Source organism: Gastrolobium bilobum, unplaced genomic scaffold (genome assembly GCF_033153095.1).
Source record: "Gastrolobium bilobum isolate Gb01-03AN ecotype WA unplaced genomic scaffold, APGP_CSIRO_Gbil_v1 utg7396, whole genome shotgun sequence".
Classification (NCBI taxonomy): Eukaryota; Viridiplantae; Streptophyta; class Magnoliopsida; order Fabales; family Fabaceae; genus Gastrolobium; species Gastrolobium bilobum.
The window spans coordinates 117,572-141,608 of NW_026899269.1; the positions used below are offsets into that span (position 1 = coordinate 117,572).

At 32.4% G+C, this 24,037-nt stretch overlaps 2 protein-coding genes across 2 annotated transcripts; both read left to right on the plus strand.

The window, feature by feature from the left end:
- Window positions 1–4,949: 4,949 nt before the first annotated feature.
- LOC133289061 (HMG-Y-related protein A-like) lies at window positions 4,950–6,162 on the plus strand. Its single transcript, XM_061486927.1, has 2 exons — window positions 4,950–5,127; window positions 5,505–6,162. Exons 1-2 carry the CDS (start codon window positions 5,074–5,076, stop codon window positions 5,988–5,990), a joined length of 540 nt encoding a protein of 179 aa, XP_061342911.1. The 5' UTR covers window positions 4,950–5,073; the 3' UTR covers window positions 5,991–6,162.
- A 7,530-nt stretch (window positions 6,163–13,692) lies between these two features.
- On the plus strand, window positions 13,693–15,373 carry LOC133289049 (HMG-Y-related protein A-like). The gene is made up of 2 exons (XM_061486912.1): window positions 13,693–13,882; window positions 14,494–15,373. The coding sequence occupies exons 1-2, from the start codon at window positions 13,832–13,834 to the stop codon at window positions 14,971–14,973; spliced, it is 531 nt and encodes a 176-aa protein (XP_061342896.1). The 5' UTR covers window positions 13,693–13,831; the 3' UTR covers window positions 14,974–15,373.
- Window positions 15,374–24,037: the final 8,664 nt, after the last annotated feature.

The window sequence follows — 24,037 nt, forward strand, 5'->3', positions numbered from 1 at the left end:
GATGACCGATGATCCAAAATTCACAAAGTGCATGAAGAAACAGTTAGAGCAAATTGGTTATCCATTACTTGTTAGTTACCACGCTTTATAGTTTTGATACTTGGTTATCAAAAATAATTTTCCTTATTAGATAGATAAGTGGCTCAACACACATGTTCATTGTGTGATATTTTTTTACATGCATATATATAATTTTGTATCTTGACCTAAAGTATTAGAAAGTAGAAACTTTACATTTCGTGTCGTTTCTACGTTTTACGTTTCTACCACCCTTTCCGTTTCTACGTAGAAACTCGAGTTTGACAACATTGTGTACGTAGGAAATAAAATTATCTCCTACAATATTAAACTAGGGGCGGACCCATGGGGAGCTATAGTGGGTCGCCAACCCCCTCTGAAATTTGAAGAAAAATAAATAAATTGTGTTATTTCTCATCTCAACAATGCCTTGTAGAATTTGATTTATCTAACAGGGCAGGACATGTGAAGCATTTCTCTGAAATTATTTAGATGTTCCTTCTTCCGCCACATTTCAGGCTTCCATGGTGGTGCCTTGTCTTCTTCAATCTTCACTATTAACGAAGCATGAAATAGGTGTTACTTTTCATCCTTCAACAATGACAATGATAGCTGAACGCAGATCCCTGATAACTAGAACGACATGGTTCCAATCCTCGACACTCTCTTCCCCATTTTACTCATACTCGCGTCTCTAAGCTCCGCAGCTGACGTTGTAGCAGCTTGCGAATTCACTTTCCTCAACGGAAATAAGCTTTACAATTACACACCTCTCATTTGCAACTTCCCTCACGGCATACTCAGCGAAGACAGACAGATGCACCCTCTCTTTCTCTCTCTCTTTCTCTGCATCCAAATGAACATGTGTTTCCACTTCTGTTGATCTAACGTAGTTTCATTTTTTCGGTTTTGGTGAAGTCTCTTTATTAGGATCTTCTATTCTTTTTTATTTTTTTGTTATTTTTATTCATCTTTAGAAACGTTTCGGGGATAACAATATATATTTCATTTTGCATGAGTTTGATTTAGAATGGAGAATTAATATTTCATTGTGAGATAACAATATGTATGTAACGTCTGGCTAAGGATCAATAATTATCCCCACAAACCAACACAAAAATTTTTAATATGCTTTGTTCTCATTCTCACACTTCTTAAGAAAATTTCTCAGAAGGTCACTCATCCCAGAATTGCTCCAACTCAAACACACTTAACTATGGTGTTCTTAAATTATAGGCTATCGTTCAGGTGTTCTTTAAGTCTTCCTCAACTGTACAGTCCCATTCGTTCAGGTGTTAATTACCCCACTCGCTGGAAGCCTGTCAGGAGCCTACCATCACAACCCTTATACCTTAATGGGTATGGACTCCAGGCACTAGGATTTTTGACTGGTAGTACATTCCGACCCACGTACCATAGGACTATCTATTCTCCGCCCTCGTCAGCGCCTGAGATGTTACATTTCAACCCACGTACCATAGGACTATCTATTTTCCGCCCTCGTCGGCGCCTGGGATGTTACATACCCACCAGTTTCCACTTGGTTCATCCTCGAACCACACCGAACTAGGAGAGAGGCCTTGCTCCGATACCACTTGTAATGCCCGGCTACTTACAGGATCAATGACTGTCCCCACAAACCAACACGAGACATTTCAGCTTGCTTTGTCTTGAGAAAACTTCTCAGGAGGTCGCTCATCCCAAAATTGCTCTAAGTCAAGTACACTTAAATATGGAGTTCTTAAGTTATGGGCTACCGAAAAGTAGATGCATCTTGTTAGTATAGGTAGTACATATTAATTTCTTTTAGTCATCCTCATCTGCACAGTCACGTACCTGCACAGCCACATACTTGCACAGCCTTTGGATCCCTCTTGTTCGGGTGTTAACTCGATTCATTCATGTACCCTTCTTGATAGAAGTCTGCTGGGAGCTCACTGTCATAGCCCTCCTACCTTAGTGGGTTACGTACCAAAGGACTATCTTTTCCCCGCCGTCATCAACGCCAGGGATGTTACATGCCCACAAGCTTCTACTTGGGAGAGAGATTCTGTTCTGATACCTCTTGTAATGCCCGACTACTTACAGGATCAATGACTGTCCCCACAAATCAACACGAGACTTTTCAACGTGCTTTGTCCTGGCTCACAAACTTTCTGAGAAAACTTCTCAGGAGGTCACCCATCCCAGAATTGTTCTAACTTAAGCACGCTCAACTATGAAATTCTTAAGTTATGAGCTACCGAAAAGTAGTTACATCTTGTTAATATATGTAGTACATATTAATTCCTTTAAGCTATCATCAACTGTACAGTCTCAAACCCGCACAACCTCTAGATCCCTCTCATTCGAGTGTTAATTCGATTCATTCATGTATCTCTCTCGTTGGAAGCTTTCCAGGAGCCTACTGTCACAACCCTCCTACTTTAGCGGTCTGAACTCCAAGCACTGAGATTTTCGACTTGTACAGTTCAACCCATATACCAAAGTACTATCTATTCCACATCCTCATTAACGCCCGAGATGTATAATTATGCTTGATAATGAGGATGAAGACCCTTCTTATATATAATTATTGTTTAAGACACCCCCAGAGGTTTAGAATTTTCTCCTTAATTGATGGCCCATTACATAATAGATCTAAACTTAAATAGCATATCCAGAACAAGATGAATGAGCAATAAGTTAAAATTAATAAGTTTTTTATCTCAATGTTAAGTATAAATATTTCTATCCTAAAATTTTCTAAGAGTCTTGAATAATTTTTTCACGAGCCTTAAGCAGGAGCCTTGCTTAAAGCCTTTCCTACGCCACTTATAATAGTGACCTTAAACCTGTCTCAATCGTGGAATGATAATCGGCGCAAGAAAGTTGCTTGATCCTTATGCTTTAATTGAAAATAGTAACAAACATCTCTGAGTTTCAATTACATATATTTACGTAGTTTGTTTTTTCAGGAAAAAAGTGTATATTAATTAAAAATGGGATTTAAAAAAATGTGATGATTAAATAATTTTTAAAAAAGCAAAAAGTTTTAAAAAATAGATTAATACATTTTTTGAAGCCAAAAGAATAACTTAAAAAATTCTATCATAAAAATATTATTTTATTGTTATATTTAGGATAATTGCAAATACATTTTTATCTCAATTAAAACAAAAATTAGCCAAAAAAAATCCTCATTATATAACCTAAAAATATAGTAATATGTTACCGAATATATATATATATATATATGAGATATGGAATACAACTTACTATCAAAGTGCTTTTACGTGACGATATCTAAACTGGGTTCTAATTAATTTTTTATTTTGATCGAAATCTCACTATCAGTTTAGAAGAAGAAAAGAACGAAAAAAGTGAGAATATGTGTTCAATATCGTCTTTGGGGAATTTAAAGTTTTAATATCGAGACTTGCCGCTGAATTGGACTAGTCTCGAAGCGATGAATTAATTGAAATATCTAAAAAAAATAAAAAAAATCTAACCTGAGAGTAGTGCTAGTTTATATTCATCGTATTTGAGAAGCAAAGAAATAAAATATTGTGTAGTGCGAACCTTACTTCAAATGAAAGTGATTGTTGGTTGTTCATTGATTTTTTTTTTTTTCGGTAAACCTTGTTCATTGATTTCAAATAAAAGTAAACTATTTCCTTCTTCCAATTGAGATATGCTTAAAGTTTATATAATAATTAAATAATTCATTAAATAATTTTAATTTTATTAAAATACATTTATAATTTGATTAAATTAATTTTTCATTTCATTTAATGGAAGTACCCATTGATAAGAATAAAATAAAAAAATTATTCTTAATTTTTTAATATAACAAATTAAACAAATATTTTTTTCTGTAAAATGACTAATATTTTAAAATAGGTGGTGTATTTTATATTATGAATTTTAAATGTACATCTACAAAATAAAACGTATTGAGAATTATTTGTTTTAAAATATTAGTCGTTTGAGATTCTTCTAAAATCATTAAATACTCTTAATTAAAAAATGACTGACTTTGACTATATTATCCTTTCACTCTATTAATGCTATTTTTTTTTATTTAGTGAAGATATCAAGAAATAAGAAAAAAAATTAAAAAAAATCTCTTCTTAATTTTTTAAAATAAAAAATAAAATGAAATAAATTTTCTTCTCTCAGATGATTATATTTTAAAGTGAAAAAATAATAATAATGTTTTAGATATTAAAAAAAAAATGTCTTGCTGCATTCAATTGATTAGTGATTATATAAAACAAAGTGAACACCAAACTCAGAAGGTGCACATGCAACTGTGAACAAGGACAAAGCTTCTTGCTCTTGCGCTAGCTGCAATTAATTGAAGTATGGAACATAATTATCAATGTGTGCAATAAAAAGTACGTAGCTGTGGATGATGATGTACAAAGAAATCTGGGGCATAGCTGCCACTGAACAACCATATCTGAAGGAGTGAGACGACACATGTTCCTTGGTAAGGTCCTTTTACATAAATTTGGAGCCTACATCTGTTGTGGTCACGAAAACAAGGAGCCTCAGATTCTGGTTTTGGCATTAAATTGGGACCCATGTGGTCATGTTCACAAAGTTACATAAAAAAATCAAACATCATCCACAACCAGGGACATCTTGGTACTTTAGCAGTATCATTTAAAATTTTCAAAAAAATTAAAATGTTATGCCACGTCATCGATCCGTGTGTCATTCTAATGGCAAGACCCCTCCGTTAGATCACCGTTCTTTCCGTGATTCCTGGCCGTCAATATTTTCATGATTGAAAACATCAACAACAACAACAGGGAGAAAATAAAAATTAAAAAATTAAAAAATTAAAAAAAAGAAAGAAAGAAGCTTTATTGTTTTTTTTTTTTTTTTTTTTTTTTTTGTATTTTATTTCATTTTATATTATTTATTATCTTCCTTCAAATCAAGATCCTCAAATCCTTGCAGGTTCTGCTCAAACAAAAACATTTCTGTGAAAGCTGTGTTTGTTACAAAGGTTGTTGCTGTGGGAATCCGAGGTTGGAAAGCTTCAAACCCTGCAACACAACTTTAATGGCGGCTAGAGAGGTTATGAATAAACCTCCTTCACTTCCTCCATACCCTGAGGTAAGTTCGTTCCAGCAACCATTTCTAAAAATTTCACCTTAATCGAATTTCATAGCTAGAATTGATCTAAAATCTCCACTTAATTATTCAGCCCCTGCTGATTTTCACTTTTAATTATCTTCTTTTCAACTTTCTAGAAAAATCTAGGGAAGATTAAAAAATAAATAAAAAATTCCTTTTAACCAGGATTACGTTCAGGGCTATTGATCTTTAGGGGATTTTTTCCCTCCACTATTCTGGTTATGCTTGCATTGGAATTTCAGAAACGTAGAGAAAAAAAAATGTTTTTTTTTTTTTGGGTAAAATTTTTCACAAGGAAAGAATTGTGAAGACTGAGATTGGGTGTGTGGGTGTGTGTTTGTGTGTCAATTTTTCAGATGATTTTGAAGGCAATTGAAGCACTGAACGAAGAGAATGGTTCCAACAAATCATCAATATCAAAGTATATAGAATCCACATACGGTGGATTGCCTCAGGGTCACAAGGCACTGCTCAATGTGCACCTTGCAAAAATGAGGGACAGTGGGGAGCTAGTGTTTTGGAAAAACAACTATACAAAGCGTGACCCAAACGCGCCACCGCGGCGGGGCCGTGGTAGGCCCCCCAAGCCCAAGGTCCCGCTGCCGCCGGGTACCATGTTGGCACCGCCTAGGCCAAGGGGCCGGCCCCCAAAGGACCCAAATGACCCACCAAGACCACCCAAGGTCAAGGCTTCAACCGGGAGTGGCAGGCCCAGAGGGCGGCCCAGGAAGATGGCTCGGCCCGCCGGAGGCTTTGGCGGAGCTCCGCCCCCAGCCGCTAGTGGGAGGCCCAGAGGTAGGCCTCCAAAGATGAAGTCTCCTTTTACAGAAATTAGTGTTTAACATTTAGAGCCTTGTATTGGGTTTAGGCCTTGCATGGAAATGGAAGTGTTATGTACATTTGTGTAGTTGTAGTTGCTGTGAGCCTTTGATGGTTTGTAAATTGTAATTGTGAAAATAGGAGAATGGTTAGAGTTGATGAACTCTCTAAAATTCTTGATTTGAAGAATATGTGGGTGTTATTATTCATCTTGAATTATTATTTTTTCTCTCAATCTTCACATGGTTGCTTCTGCATTCAGCTCGATTAGCATTGTTGAATACTGAAAATTTTAATCAGACATTTTTTACTTTAAACATTATACTCAAAATTTATTATGCGTAGAGTGAAAATAAATGTGTAAAATCATTTTTTGAAAATGGACAATGTTATGGAGCAGCTCAACTCATGTATAGCAAACATTGTCCAAGAAGGCATTCAACAATGGAATCCACTGTTTCTTACAAATAGTAATGAGGGGTATTGTGGGTTTAGGTGGCTCTTGTGGTTGTATTGTGGAACAGGGACCAAAATGTCAGTGTTCACTAATTTTTTTACCTAAATGCCACGCGAACAGTGTTATTTTCCAATCTGTCACGGGGGCAAGTTCGCTTCCCGGTGTAGCGAACTCGATTTGCTGACGTGTCACGTTTCTAGTGGATACTAACTTGATTTTAACCAAGTTCGCATACATGGTAGGCGACCTTCATTTTTTTTTTTTAAATTTGATACTTGTTATTTACTAAAAATGTGACACGTCAGCAAACCGAGTTCGCTACACTGGGAAGCGAACCTACCTCCGTGGCAGATTGAGAAATAACATTGTTCGCGTGGCATTTAGATAAAAAAGTTAGTGAACAGTGACATTTTGGTCAGTATCCCTTGTATTGTGGCATGATAATTACAAGTAGAATTGATGTATGAAAGGGTTCTGAGGGGTATATATAGATTAAGAATATTTTCTAATAACGTGTGTGATGGAGGAATAACTGTTTCTGTCCTTGTAAGACAAGTATCCTCAATTGGTGCAAAAGGTTTATATGCATGGGAGTGAGATTTAGTATAATGAGGTCATATTTGTCTCAATTTAAGGATGCAGTAATATAATCCCTGAAGTTGGTTTTAAAGATTGATTCAATAAACTAAGCCTGTGATTAGTCCAGAATAGTTATCAACATTATTTGTAGACAGAGTAAGCTAGTCAATGTCTCATAAACATGGAAAATTTTATCAACAATATTGTAGATTGAAGAGAGTGGTTAATTGAATTTAATCCTCTGGGGCTGTTTGGTGTGACGTATAAGGTCTGATAGTATAAGTTTATACTATACGTTATGACATTTTCAGTTATTTGGTGTGGCCATCGTATAGTATAAGCTTATACAGCAGGAATCCTTAATACATCAAAATGATGTATAACTTAATCCGGCCTAAGGGAGAGGGATAAAGTCTGATAAGAAGTTGGTGTATTAGCATCGTTGACCAGTGTAATTTTCAAAAATTAATATATTATTTTAATATTGATATATTAAAATAAAAAATAATTTTTCAATATATTAATTTTTAAATATTGAGTATTTTTATTTTTATAAAAATTAATTTATGTTTTGAACACACTGATCAATAAATTTTTATAAAAATTAATATCATATGACATTTTTTTGAAGGATTATATAAATTATTTATTAAAAGATATTTATTTTATCCTATATAATATTGTACAGTGTATTATGAAATACTAGGTGATATTATCTTATACAATATATTATTTTATACAATACTGTGCCAAATGTTGAATAGTATTAAAATTCAATTAAACTTTATACTATCAAGTCTTATACTATCAGACCTTATTCTGTACTATCCCACAACATGCCTTGGTTATGAGAAGTGTGGATTTTTGAAACGTGCCATGGGTGACATTTACCAATTAAGAGAATGATACTTGGGGAACTTCAGTTCATTAGTCATGTCAAGGTCTTTCCACCATCTGTTAAAAAAATAGGTTGGTGGTTACTAGCATTTAAATAGGGGTTTATTGAGTCTATGTTATTAGAGATAAATTTATTTTTTATATATAAAAAATATGTGGAGTTTATATTTTTAAGGAAGATTATATTTATTATTTATTTTTTTTACTACTAAATTTTAATCGTTGATTTTCGTCAATTTAACGGTTATAATTTACTAAAATTAATAATTAATTAATAAGTATGACTCCATAAATTACAACCGTTAGATTGACACGGAAATCAACGGTTAAGATTTGATAATAAGGGGTAGTAAGAAAAATAGGTAGTAAGCATAACCTCTTTAATATTTTTTATTTCTTTCTTATCTTCTCGTATGGATTCACATGATCTTCACACACTTTTATGTGTATAAAAGATAAAATTTATTTCTTATAACATAAGAAATATTAACCGTTTTAAATAACCATCAGGAAACAAAAAAATAAAATGACTTCTAAGGGATGTTTGGTATAAGATTTTTTGGTTGAAATGCTGGGAAAGTGGGGTGAATTTTTTTTTTTTATCATATTTGATATAAGTAAAAGTAAAAAAATCTCAGGATATTCTTTTTTTATCATTTCCATTTTTAGCTACACATGGAAAAAAAAAATTCATCTCATCATGGTATTATTTTTTTTCCACCAAGTGGGAAACACATTTTCAATTTTGAGAAAAAAATGCTCTTATACAATATATCAGCAGATGTGTAAAAATGGGTAATTTTGTCATTTTGGTTCATATTTCCATCAATATTTTACAATCAACCAAATATAGCATCAGTAAAATTAATCCAATTTTTTCGGAAAAAAATTTGACCTACTAAACACCAATTTGTAACTTACAAGAGAAAAAAAAATTCCACCATATTCTCGAAAATCTTTTTTTTCGAGAAAAAAATATCTACTCTACCAAATACCTCGTATTATTATTAGCTACTTAACTGGCTTCGAAACTTCATTGTTTTCATTCTGGTTCATGAAAGAGAATGGATTTCATCAACTTCCTCAAAACATATCTTTCCATTCTTTGCCTTAAGGGGATATTTGGTAGGGGAGAAAAAAAATTTATCCGAAAATCATGATTTTTATGAATATGATCGGAATTAAGTTTTTCGAGAATATTACCAAAAAGTTATTTGATAGGCTAATATATTTCCGGAAATATTAAGTTAGTTTTCTTAATACTATGTTTGGTTGTATTAAAATTTTCATTGTCATAAAAAAGTCTTTATGATTATTCCCTTTTATATAATTTTTATTTTTTTCGTAAAGAAGGGCCTACTCCCAAATTTATCCACTGCAACCCAGCCGTTGCTTTAAGGCAACGGGAAAAAAATGAATAACATTTTTTGTGTGGTAAAAATAACATTTTTTATATGTAATAACATGACATGATGTGATATGATAAAGTATTAATCTTTATTTATAGTAATAATATACTTTTAATCATAATTAAATAAAAACATGAAATATAAAAGAATATAAAAATTATTCTTAGGAGATAATCTAAAATACTTAAAAATATTATAAAATGTAATCGTGATATTAGAAATATCATCTAGATATTCTAAAATAATTTTATGATTTCAAACATATTGATTGTTGATTTGAATAAACATGATTAGCTTCTTTGCATAAATAGAGAATAATAAGTCATCTAATAATTAGATGTTTGATATATGGTAATTGTATTGAGTATTCTTTTTTTTAATGATATTATTTTTAAATTGTGAACTTTTACAAGTTTTTATAATAATAATGCATGAAATTTAAATTCACTTATTATTATAATAATATTCATGTTATTTATTAAAAAACTCAAAAATGAAATGATATAAATATAAAATGGAGAAGAAGCACATGAGAGGAATGTAACAAGGAACATTATTTATGTACTTTAAATTTTAATTAACATGTATATTATAAAGAAGACTTGAAATTTAAGTCTTATTGAAATTTATTTACTTTATTTCGTAATATCAAAGTACAAATCATTAAATCAATATAGAGTGTTAAGTAGCGGTGCTAAATGAGCCAGAGGCTTTTTAGGGATCTTTGTCTCCTCTCGTGAAGGCCTGAACTTATATGTCTAAAAATGATTATTGGTACCAGACTTGAACTTGTATAAAAGCTCGTTTAATAAAAAGGCATCAGGTTCTAATTCAAAAGCTCGCTCTTAGAGCTTCTCAGGCTGACCTAGTATATATATATTTTTTATACTACTTGTAGTACTCTCTCTTCCTCCTCAATCCATTTCACCCCATTTTATTGGTTAAGTAGATTTTTTGAATGATTTTGTTCTATATTATGCCGTTTGGATACACATTGAATTTATGATATTTATGGAATTACTAGTGTTGTTGGTTGTATATTCTGTTTGGATAAATTTTGTTATTTTTTTTTTTTTAAATAGGTTAAACCAGACTTTTATTTTTTATAAATAAGTCAGGCCACATGCCGATAATAATATTTATAATAGATAACAATACCACTAATGTTAAGTTACTTTTACAAAATACAAATACTTCAACCAAAATAAAATTACGATCCAGTACAAATTTTCACAACTAAATAAAAATATAGATTTTACTGGATAGTTGAAAACACACATTTAATGAAATATTTATGTTTTTGAGAATTTGAAAAAGGCCGATGAATTGAGGGTTCAATTTTTTGACTTTTAATAGTTCTACCAATCCTAGTTGAAGGGCTTACTTTTAAGAAAACATGTTTATCTTCCTCAAATTTTAAAAGTCGTCTTCCCTTATCTGCATAGCTTATTTGCCTACTTTTTTTTAATACATTTATTTTCCTACTTTGAGTTGTATGCATCTTAACCCTGATTAATTTAATTTTCGCTGAAGATTCCTAAATCTATATTTCCTAACATAAAGTGATTCATAGTGCGCTAATCCCTAATGAAAATGTGCTTCTTATTTGTATGCTATGAATACCGAACATGTTGGTATTACTTAATCTAAAAAAGAAAAATATTCTTATTACTTTTGGAGCTTGTTGCGGTCCATGTTCATGTAAAATCTAAACCAAATACATTGGAAAGGTTGTTACTTGTGGCTAATCTTGTTGTGATGGATAATGGTTACTAATTTTAACATCAACAATGTGGACTACTGATTTAGTGCGTTTTGTAAATTATTATGTTGATTGGCCACATAATGCGTTCGTAATATTCCATTTTTATTTTTATATATTAATTTTAAGTTATTTATATAATTTGTATTCGAAAAGTAAAATTAGTAGTTATCCACATCCTGTCACGTATAAGCAGATTGCGTTAGTATCATGGTTTTGACATGAATAATTATTTCTATCATATTCATTTATAAGATTTTTGTGTTCATATCAAATTTATATAACATGAATTGCTAACCCGGTTTTCAATTTTAATCAAACCATCACTGGTAATTCATTTGAGTTTTAAAAAGTATATCTTTCATTTTCTTGCAATTTGGTGGAATTGGATATTTGTTGTTATTATTAAAAATTGTTAACATTAAAATTGTAAAATATTATTTATCACATGAAAAAAATTAAGTTAGTTTAATTGTATGTTAAGATTAATCTTTTTTTTAGGTAGTATTTGATAGATGTTAAAAGATATAATACAAGGGATAAGTTATTCTACCTATTATTTTTTCTGCCTACCACCTTCCAACATCGTTAGATCAAAATTTTAACTAACATTTATTTTTCTCTATCTTCTTGAAATTTTGATCTAACGATGTTGGAGAGTGATAAATAAAGGTAGGCAGAAAAAATAATAAGTAAAATAACATATCCCATAATACAATCATTCATCTTATTTTATCAAACAATTTAAACTTTTTGGGAACATTTAGTTGTGTAACATACTATTATAGTTTGTGACTAAACGGTCTAAAATTTGATCCTTGCCGGTCGTGCCTTATAATCTAATAACGAAAAAGAGAGATAGGAATTTTAAAAAAAGTTGTAGCAAACATATTCATGTTAGGATACAAAGCTGGATTCTGGAATAAAAAAAAAAATAGGATACGAACTTGAATTTTGGTGAAAATAAGTATTCTTGCAAAAATTTTAATCTACAGCCACAACAGAGCTATTAAAGTCATAAATAGCACTCAGAAAGGAAGAAACATGGTAAAAATTAACTGGATGCAGCTAGAGGTGGCAAAGCGGGCTGCCCGCCCCGCTCCGCACCTGCCCGCCAAAAAGCGGGCTGGCTCGTCCCGCCCCGCCATTGAAGGTGGACTAGATATCTCTGCCCGCCCCGCCCCGTTTGGGCGGGCTGCCCGCCAAGCCAGTCACATTTTACACTAAAATTTAAAAAAAAAAAAAAAAAATCAGCCCGGACGGGCGGGCCCGGCGAGCCCGGCGGGCTCGGCCCATTTTGTCAGCTCTAGATGCAGCACTATCATATGGTAATAACTCTTGTGGTATTAGGTTGTTGGGGGATGGGATGCACACAGGGAAACAACTTTCTTACCAGGGTTTCCGCAACTATTTTCAGAAGGAAATTGTAGTAACATATAATCTTGCACCAGGGAAGGCTTGGATGTCTTTTTCTTACCAAGGGGCTATTCTTTAAGATTTTTTCATCTTATTTTTACAATTCAATGTCATTATCTATTTATTTTTATAAAAATCAGGATCTGAGTCCTCTCTTGTTAAAAAGAAATGACGTGATAATGTGAAAAATCATAATCATACAAAGATAAATAAATAATAATAAAAAAAGAGAGAAAAATATTAAAGTAATTAATTACAAAATCATAATCGTTTATTTATCTTTGTATGATTATAATTTGGCTTTAATATTTATACAATGAATGTAGATAAGTTATCTACATGCACTCCCAAAACGACATCGTCTTGAGATGAAATATTAAAAAATTATAATTAAAAAGACTATTATAAACCTGAAATAAATTATAATTACAAAAATATCTTGATTTTTGTACCAAAACGACGTCGTTTTGAGTTCAAGGTAGATAACTTATTTTGCAGAAAAAAATGAAGTCTTATAATTTTCTCACGTGACCATATATATATATATATATTTTTTTTAATATGAGAGGATAAATTTCTTAAAAATCAACTGTATCCAAAATCCTAACTAAACTGGACTAATTCGATTTTGGGTTTCTAAAATTTCTTTCCTTTTAGCTTTGTAATTTGATAAATGACTCAACTTGATAAATGAGCACACCCATAGGACTTTTGTTAATTTGTTAGGATGCTCATCTCGAGTCTTGAACAAAACTGGTTTTCATCTAAAAAATAAATAAAATAAAGTGACATCTTTTTGTGGCATCATAATATTCCCCACTTTCATACCCCAAATTTTATTTAAAAGAAAAAAAGAAAAGAAAAGTGAGTGAGAATTAAGTTGGTCACCTCATCCAAAAAGCAAGGAAATGCCAGCAGAACAGGGTACATTAAAAAATCTGTGAACTTGCACTTACCTGACATGTCATCAATCCAAGTGACCCCTTCATAATGGATCCTCAACCGTGGGATCATCATATATTTCATAAATCTAAACCGTCCATGATCCCAAAAAGATGAAGGAGAGGTGGGTGAAAAAGAGGAAGGGCCTTACATCTTTTTCTTTATTATTTCCCCCCTCTTTTTCTTCGTTTTGCCAAATTTTTTAATTTATTTATCCTCCTTTAAATCCAGCCCTCAGATATTTGCAAGTGCCACCCAAATCATAACTGTTCCTTTTCGTGAAAATTTTGAAAACTTCCTCCGTTAAAGTTTTGTTTTTTTTTTAATATATATATATATTTTTGGCGTGGTGTGGTGTGGCACTGTGCTCTCTTCTGAGCTGCTTCACCATCTGCAACTTCAATGGCAACCGAAGAGGTTAATAAGCCTCCATCACTTCCTCCATACCCTGAGGTAAACTCAGCTACCTCCTTCCTTTTTCTCCTTTTCCATAATTGAATCTTGAATTTTTTTTTCCTAGTAGAGATACTTAATTCTAAGCTATTGAATTGATTTATAAACATTTTTACTTATATGGCTCTTTTTTAACCCAAGAAAAAAATGTTTTTTTTTAACTGTTTACTTACGTATTCGTTTGAGTTCCAAAGCTCTTTGAGGAATCCTAGGATAAAAAAAGGTCATAACTTTTTTTTATTTTTTCTTACATGATAATTTTAAGGTGCTGATCTGGTTTTGTTCATTGATTTGGATGTGTTGAGCTAAATTATGGGCATTTTAGAAATGAAAGTGAAAAAGAAATTTGAGGTTACTGAGGAATTTTTAAGCAAAAGTAGTACACCCAAAATTTTGAGTTACCATTTTGTCTTTTTTCTAGTGAATTTGACTCCAACTCATCTTAAGTACTTAACTTTCTCACTGTATCGTTAACCTGAGCTATGATTTTCACAAGATGCAAGCTGTGTTGCTGAAAAAGACCACATTTTCAAGACACCCACCAAATTGTTGACCCTTGTTGTTGATTCTGCTGTTGTGTTTTTTTGTGTGTTTGTGTGTGTGTGTTTCAGATGATACTGAAAGCAATTGAAGCCCTGGGAGACAACAATGGTGCCAACAAGTCAGCGATATCAAATTACATAGAGTCCACCTATGGTGAGATGCCAGAAGGCCACTCAACGCTTCTGTCTTACCACCTTAAGAAGATGAAGGATAGTGGTGAGCTTGTGTTCTTGAAGAACAACTACATGAAGCCTGACCCAAATGCCCCACCAAAGAGAGGGCGTGGAAGGCCACCAAAGCCTAAAGATCCACTTCCTCCAGGTACTGTTTTGTCCCCACCAAGGCCTAGGGGTCGCCCTCCAAAGGACCCTAATGCTCCACCAAAGCCACCAAGTGCCAAAGTGTCAAGTGGAAGTGGTAGACCAAGAGGGAGGCCTAAGAAGATTGCTAGGTCTGGTGTGACATCAACAAACAGTCCTAGTGGAAGGCCAAGGGGTAGGCCTCCTAAGGTGAAGCCTCAGATGACAGAAGTGAGTGTTGAACAATAGAACTCTATTGTTGATCAAAAGTAGTGTGATTTAAATCTTGAACTCATCTTCCTCTTTAGAAGTTGTTGTGGTCTTAGTTTTTTTAGTGTGTCAATGTAATTTCTTTGTAAAATTGTGTAGTGGGGTTAGCTTATGAGGAGGCTTTGTTGGTTTCAATTATTAAAAGAGGACAATGACTACTAGAGTTGATGGTGAACTGTGTTGTCCTTGTGGTTTTCTAAGTTCTAACTTGAAAATTCTCATAATGTGGAAAAGGGTGTTGTCCCTTGTTATTGGTTATTCTTGTTGATGATTTAGTTGGAAATCCAATCTAATCCATGATGAATAGGGGGGTGAAACACTGTAGCTAAATTGTAGGGAGATGATGTAAAGAATTTGACTTTGTTGTGCTTGATGATGTTTGGACTTTAACGCATGCAAACTACAAGAACCTCGTACGGTACTTGTTCTTATCTGTTCCCTTTGATTAGACCCTAGTGTATGGATAATTTTATGGATGTTGAATGTTTTACTTTTTATACCACGCGTCTACATTGAATTTCATTAACCATTTTTTCTCTTCTGTGATTGTACTGAATAATAACCTATATTTTGTTCTTACACCATCATTCTTAGAATCTTAAGCTACGGTCATAGGTTTTGGTATGGGATAAAAATTCCGAAAATTTAACTACACGACAACTAGTCGATAAAATCTATGCAGTAGCAGTAAGTATTCAAACGAATTCTCTCCGATGCTATAATATAGCAACTAGTCTCGTATTATTGTCATGTATCATTGCACTGGCATCCAAAATAGTAAAAAAGTGAGATCTTATCAGGGTGTATTTGGTAGATGAGTTAATTTGGATTTGATGGGAAAGTATGGGTGGGTATTGAAAAATATCATGTTTGTTACAAGTTTGTGAAAAAAAAATCTAAGAGATTAGAAAGCCTAGGCAACTGAGTTCTGTGTTTTTTTTTTTTTATGAAAGTCACTGTTCCAAAATATCACTTGAGATTTAGTATTTTGGAATAACGGGAAAATGAAAAAATGGAAGCGAAGTTATGTTCCAAAATACGCTCGCTATATCTCTGTTTAGTTTATAGCACACTTTCATCACTGGTTAATCTATTTTTGTGAAATTTTTATAACAGTATATTTTGTGCAAGACATTGTTGCTTCCTCTTAATTTAGTAATATTTTCAAGGGAAAATTGTTTATCTTTTTCAATGACATAACTTATATTCTTTCACTCTCACAAAAAGATGGGACCCACACTTTTATTTTTTTTGTTAACTCTCTCTCTCCTATTTTATCTACCTTTTTCTCTCTCTTAAAATGATCAACTTTACAACTTTCAAATTACACACATTTTTACCTATTTTCATTGTCAGTAATTTTTTTTTATTTAAGAAAATTATATGTTGTTATATTGAAATTTGTCGACATGTCAGTAAATCTCAAAGTTGACCAAGATCTTTATTTTTTTTGTTTTTGATCATAAATGACTAATTATGAACTTTTACTCAACTAAGTACTTTTAAAATAAAAAAATCACTTATCATCAATTCTTGAGTACATCTACATATATTACGATCCTAAATTTAAAAGAATATAAATATTATGATTCTTTTTACAAAATTAAAATATTTTTGTTTAAAAAAATTGAAAAAGGTATAACTTTAGAAATATTACGAGCAATATATAATTCATACATGTTTTTATTTTGCTTTTAGAGGTGGGATTGGAAAGCAGCAGTAGTGAGAGCGAATTGAATTTGAGGCTTTATACAAAAATAATTGTAAAGGTTAATTTTTCATTTTAGATTCGGGGTTATTTTTGTCTTTTCAATCCATTTTTCTATTAATATTTTACTTTCAACCAAATATAGACTCAGAAAATTTAACCCAATTTTTTTCAGTAATATTTTAATCTACCAAACAATTTTTTTTTTATTTTCCTACCAAACTCACTTTCTCATTATATTGCTAGTAATTGTATTTTCCTGATAAAAAAAAATATCCTCTACCAAACACCCCCTTAAGCAATTTATCAAGGATTGTTGGAAAATATATAGAACCTTGGGGACGTTTGGTACAAGAGAAATTTTTATTTGTCCGAAAATCTCGAATTTTAAAAATATGATTTTTACATTCAGTTTACGATAATATTCGAAAATTTAAAATTTAGAAAAATTCAATTTTCCGAGAATCCTACAAAATGCCACGTACCAAACCACTCTTTGGAATTTTCTGTCAAACAGAAATAGACAAATGTTTAACATTGATATTACATGATTCAATGTGCAGCTTTTCAAACCTTGAAAGAGGTCTGAACCTTCAGTTTTTGTTACAAAATAAAAAAGTAACAGCATGCCTTATCCTAATACTCAATGCTTGTAAATTATATATGTAGACGATGGATTTTTATCAACATAATAAAAGGAATAGATTAACAAAAGAATGATAAATCTGTCCCTTGCTCTTATGAAATACCTAGCAATGAAAATTTTAAAAATAAAATAAAAAGAGAAACTCTTCTTGTCATAAATTTTCCTCAATGCACTAAGTAACGGTTGGATCGTTAGAGGGAGCTCATGACGAATAGAGATCATCATTCATGGGCTAATTGAGCAATCATATTAAGTGGGATTAAATACCACAATCAAACTTAAAATCTTAAAATATTAGATGCATGAGTATTTTCACTTATATAATATTAATCTAGTCCATTATTAATTAAAATGAGACTTCTCTCACTCACACTTAGATTCCCTGTAACTCTATATACTCTATAGATGAATGTAGGCCATGTTAAGTTGCAAACTTGAGATCTTCACTGTGTTGCATCGAATAATATATGAGGGAAAGTATACATTCAGGAAGTATAGACTGCAATAAGGCTCTACTAAAAAGAGATCTACCTTTTCAGGACTAATCATCATACGTAATTCTAAAATTGATGCCCAAGCAAGCACAAGGGTATTACTTGTACTACTACAGTTTGTAACATGGAAAGTATCAAGCAACTTCGACCGTTGGCACACAGGGAATCAGACAAGATATAATAAATTATATAGCATTTATCTATCCAAAATTCTCTGCTAAAATGCTATAAAAATAAAATGAACACTTATTAAATCAAGCTAAAACAACAAGAGTACTGCAAATTAAAAAAAAAATATCAAATTAATACATATCTGAAACAATTTACTAAAATAATGCAATCAGTTATGCACGAGGAAGTGCGCGACTAATTACGTATGGGAAAATGCACAACAATCATGTGACACAATCAGATGAATTACGCACACTCCTCATACATAAATAATATTGCATTACTTTGATAAAATATTTTAAATTTATATTAATTTTTTTTTTCAAATTTGCTTTACTTTTGTCGTTTTGCCCTTGAATCAAACCATATCCGCAAGACTAAAGAATGTAATACTTTTAAAGTGATTTTGTGACATTTGATAGCTGGAGCAAGTGCCAGCCAATCTGCCATGATAAAGAAATTGCCCAAATTCACAAGCAATTTCCACGTAGAGTGGCAAACGGTTTTGAAATTTAGTCAAGAAAAAGAGAATCAGATTCAAAACCAAATAGTGTGCACAAAGTCAATAAAGAAGACAAATTTTTGCAATATCCTCTCTTTTCCTTGGCCTGTGATTTCTACGAAACGTGGATTAAGAGAAAGAAATCAAAGAATTGACCCAAACCAAAAATATTGGTTCCCTTGAATCCCTGATTGTACTACCCGGCCTTGATCCATTGCACACGACAGACAGAAAAGAAAGTGGGGATAAAAAAACTTTGTTAGACGATAAATTAATATGGAATATCACTGTTACAGGAAGGATCATTCTTATTTTATTTATATTTTGATATCTATCTAATGTGACATATTGTATAAAATAAGCTTTTTTTTTTACTGTAAGTCCCATGTCATGTTGCATTACCATTTTTTTTTCTTTCCAAAATTAGTTTTCCAATACTATTTATTATTTAACATTTATGATAACCTTTTTAATTTCAATTAATACAAATGAAAATCAATTCTCAAGGAATGAAGTGTACTACAGGGGGATTGTAGTCCGTCGGATGCTAATATGTGTGATGCACTAAAGAGATTAGAATTTGCATGATCTGTGTGACTATGAAAACAATCTTGGCAGAAAATTGTCTAGAGTTAATTTTCATACTCACCACTTATGGTGATGATGCTAGACAATCACACTTATTCACAAGACTTCGGGCTTGATTTTCTAAAGATTAGACAATTCTAGTTCGTTTTATGCCAAGGGAAGGCTTCCATTTATATTTATCTTGTATTTTGTTTAGTTTTTGCTGGGCTAGGCAGGAGCAAATACATCATACAAGGAGATGAAAATATTTAAAATGTTGCAACTGCTGAGATTTGAACTCAAGTCTCATGAGAATTTCCAACAACAACTTATCACTGGGCTGAGTTTGTTTGTTAGTTAATTTGCATCATTTAATATATATCATATCATTTAATAGAATTATTTCAAAATTGCATCCAGTGGGGATCGAACACTTATTGTGAAGATATAAATTATAGTATTTACCGCTAAGCTACATTTGGTTCTTGATTCACTTGCACCATTTAAAATATTTATTATATAATTGAATATAAAATATAAATTTATATACATATCCGATTCATGCAGTTGAACCAGTGACCCACTGACCCGATACCCTGACTGAATCGATGACCAGTCCGAGTTTAATAAGATTGGTCTCACCGTGCAATCAGGTAAGTTATGCACACCATCAAGCATAACCCACGGGATTTTGCTACGTGACACAATTATGGTTGTTTGTCTCAAATTTCATTACCATGCACATGACACATTTTTATCCTCTTACTCAACGGAAATATTGATTAGGGTCATAAATATTTATTTAATCAAAAAATAATAAATAATAGCTAAACGACAATTTGAATTATTTCATTCAAAATGAAAAAAATCAATTACCATTTCATGATCGATTTTTTTTTTTCAATTTTGATGATTGAACTATTTTACCAAAAAAAAAAAATTATCAAATTGATTTCGATGTTAATAATTTTATATTAAAAAATATGATTTGATAATTGATTTTTTTCCATTTTTGATGAAAATAATTTGAATTATTTACCCGAAAATGAAACAAATTATCTAATCATGATTGTGGATGATAAATTTAATTTTTTTTAAATTTGAAAACAATTATTTCGCTGACCAGGATCGTGTCACGTGACACAATCTCGTGAACAATGCAGGGAGGTGTTTGCAACTCACTTGATTGCGTCATGTGATAATTGTACACTCCCCTTGTGTATAGTTATGTATTTCTCCTATGCGCAATTGATTGTATTATTTTGTAAAATAATTTTAAATCTATATTATGCAAATGATTTATTAAGCTAGCTATTTTTTCACTTAGTAAGGTTGGTTGGTAAATTTTTAGAACGAACGCACTTTATCTATAATAAACTTCGGCAAATATATTAATGGGTTTAATATTTTTTATGTTATAGGATATAAATTTATCTCCTACACATACGTAAAGGTGTTAGAAATATTCAAATGTGAGTAAAGGTAAAAAAAGCCTCACAACGATTAGAAATATTCCAAGTGAATACCATATAAGTGCAAAACAAATTCATACAACTTGAGCCTTAAAGTTTTGAGTTGAGATGTGGTGTCGGCCCACTTATTATGGTTTATCATTTGACCCCTTAGTGGAAGAATCCTTTGCAAAGGGTTTTGAGTTCCCCCATACCATTCTCAACAAAAAGTATGTTGGACCGGGGGTGTAAATAGGCTAGGCTAGACTACACTAGGCTTTGGCTTAAATAGGACAGGTCTATGTAAAAAACATTGGGAATGGCCGGATCTATTAGCCTGTGTAGGTCCTAAATACAAGTTTGGTTTGACCTATATTTTAAAAATAAAAGCCTTGGCCTAGACCTGTTAACCTGTTTAAGCCTATTAAACATTCAACAATTAAAAGAATAATTAAAATAATATTATTTTATTATTCAAAATTATTAAAATAATAATTTTATTTATTAAATTTTAAATAAATAATGTGATATAGGTCGACCTATAGGCTTATAGGCCCGACATGTACAGAAAAGCCTATAGCTTGTTTTCTAAATAGGTTTTTTTAAGAGCCTAGGCATGTTCTATTTTTCTATTTATAATAAGTCAAATCTGGCATAATATAGGCTAGGTCGTAGGCCCTTATATGTAACACTCCGTTCTAGAACCGGTTTGTTATAATTGTTTTATGATATTAAGCGCAGTTACAATCACATTGGTTCAATTAAAAACCCGGATAGATTTTTCTTTTTCTTTTTAAAACTTACTTATTTCTCCTTTTGAATAACACCGAATTTAAAAAAATCAATTGTGTGACCATAACCGTATGACATTGCAGAATAATTCAAACTAAGCTTAACATCATATTATTATTTTGTTCAAGTTCAATACTAAACTACCTTCACTTTTTATTAAGTTGGGAATTCTATACTTCCTTTATAGTTCTCATCTCACACTATGTTATAAATCTCTCCGTTAGCTACGTGTGGGTTCAAACCGCGCTCAAATCGAAGATCTGTAGCAAGAGTTATGCCAATTTTACTAAACTATGTTCATGTTGTTTTCGAGATGCGCGCTTAAGCGCTAAACTGGGCGCTCGAGCGCCCAACGACAGAGAATTTTGCCATCATCTAGATTTTCAACGCGCTTGGGCACGCACTAGCACGCTTGAGCGCCCAGAGACAGAGAATTTCACTTTATTTCACGGATATAACTCGGTTGAGCGCCTAAAGTAGCGCTTGAGCGCCCTACACCTGGGGCAGACTTAGTCTCCCTTATTTTTGGTGATTTTGTTGGAGAAATTTCGTTCCCCCTTCATTTTCCATGGGTCATAGCACCTAATTGACAAGGAAAGGCCAACCATGGTCACACACCATGTGACACCTACATTCCACAAACACTTTACCAATTCATCATGCAAATAAAAATGATAAACATAACTACATATTCATCAATACATTAAAGTCTCATTTACAGTAATGCTCTTCCAAATTTCATATGCATGCCAAAGGACTTAGCTACCAAAATAAACATGATCAAAGCAATTAACCATATACCATATACCAATTACTACTACAATGATCAAGCACGAAGTCCTTCAAAATACATCATATGGCCTCAAAATAAATACATATAATCATTCTAAATGGCATGCAACTCAAAATGTTCAGCTATCAGGTACACTCTATTCATGCTTCTTGCCTCGATCAGCCTCACCTCTATTAGTATCTGAAATGATGCCCACAACACGGGGTGAGATATACGAATATATCACAGTAAACAAGGGTTCCTTGGAGACCACTCCACCCAAATGTTCACTTTCGGTGAACACATAATAATAACAACTTAACACATTCTTATCCGTAAACATCACATGGACTTCCAAAAAGAAATCCTCAAAGGGTTGTTTCTCTTAGGTACTCACCACAAGGAGATCCGCATAGGGCTATTTCCTAGGGAAGTCCACAACTCACTCTAGGGGCTTCCAAGAAAGATCCTCAAGGGTGGTTTCTCTTAGGCTCTTATCACATGGAGATCCTCATACGGTTGTTTCCAAGGAAAGTCCCTACCAAATATCCTCATCATAATAGTAGGCACTTCCAAGAGAGATCCACAACAAGGCTATCACTCTTCGGCTCTCACCATAAGGAGATCCGCATAGGGCTGCTTCCAAGGGTAAGACAAACCACCTAAAGATCCTCATAGGGTTGTTTCCAGGGGAAGTCCTTACTGGCATAATGTATTCAAGAGAGATCCTCAAGGGTTGTTCCTCTCTGGTAATAACCATAAGGAGTTCCCCTTGGGGCTAGCTCTAAGGAAGACCACACATCCATCATACTAGTTACATTCATTGGACTTATCCAAGGACTATTCAATCATTTCTCATTTATCAGTCACTACTTCATCTCTCAACTATTAACCTAACCTGAATCTGAATCCTCGCCCTTTACCTCATTCATTATTTTTAACATCTATCAATCATTTCTCAATTACTTTTAAACAATCAAACATCAATCAATGATAAATAAGCGTAACATTTATCAATGCATGAATCAATGCATGAGCATACAATTACTATCATCATTACATATCACACCTCATAAACCATTCCTCCTCAAGGGAGTATGGTGGAACATTCAAGGGGATCAACCCCAAAGTCCGAAGGTTTACCTGGCACTTGAACTTTCCTCAAAGCTTTCCTTTCCTTAATTGAACACAACCACAAGGATTGGTCACTCCACTTGGTCCACTTGCTTCAATCCTAGCCATACAAGGGACACCATCAAACATACAACCAACCAAGGCTAACAATGCAAGAAAATCTTTAATTTCAAGCATAGATTTATCCAAATATCAAAGTATACTAAAATGATAATTTAAACTCATTTTTACTATTTATTTATCATTCATAACAACATTTCCAAAGGAATTTAGCCTCAATCTTACTCAAACTCATAAAACCCATAAAACACTATTCATTACCTTCAACCTCTAGAAAACTCCATGGAAACTAGGATAGAGAAATGAAACTTACCATAATAGGCCACACAACCAAACTTTATCCAATGAACTAGAATATTTTTCCAGTCATATTTCTAACTTTACTTTTACATTTTAGGTACTTTTGCCTACCCACATTTTTATCCCTTAATTCTCACTGACTGCACTTTTTACGTTAAAAGTGCCCTTAACTCATTAATTTTAGCCTCTTACTTAATTTTATCCCACTTATACATGTTTAATTACTTAATTGCAGGTAATTAATTAAATACTTAAGTTAGGGGTATTATACTGTAGGTCGACCTAGCCCATTTACACCCCTAGTGGGACTCGTATGAAGAAAAGAGAGAGAAAGAAAAAATATGAGCTTCACACACTTTTATGTGTGTGTAGGAGATAAATTTATTTTCTGTAACATGAGAAACATTAAATCATTAATTAAATACTTATAATATGAAAACCTCTCC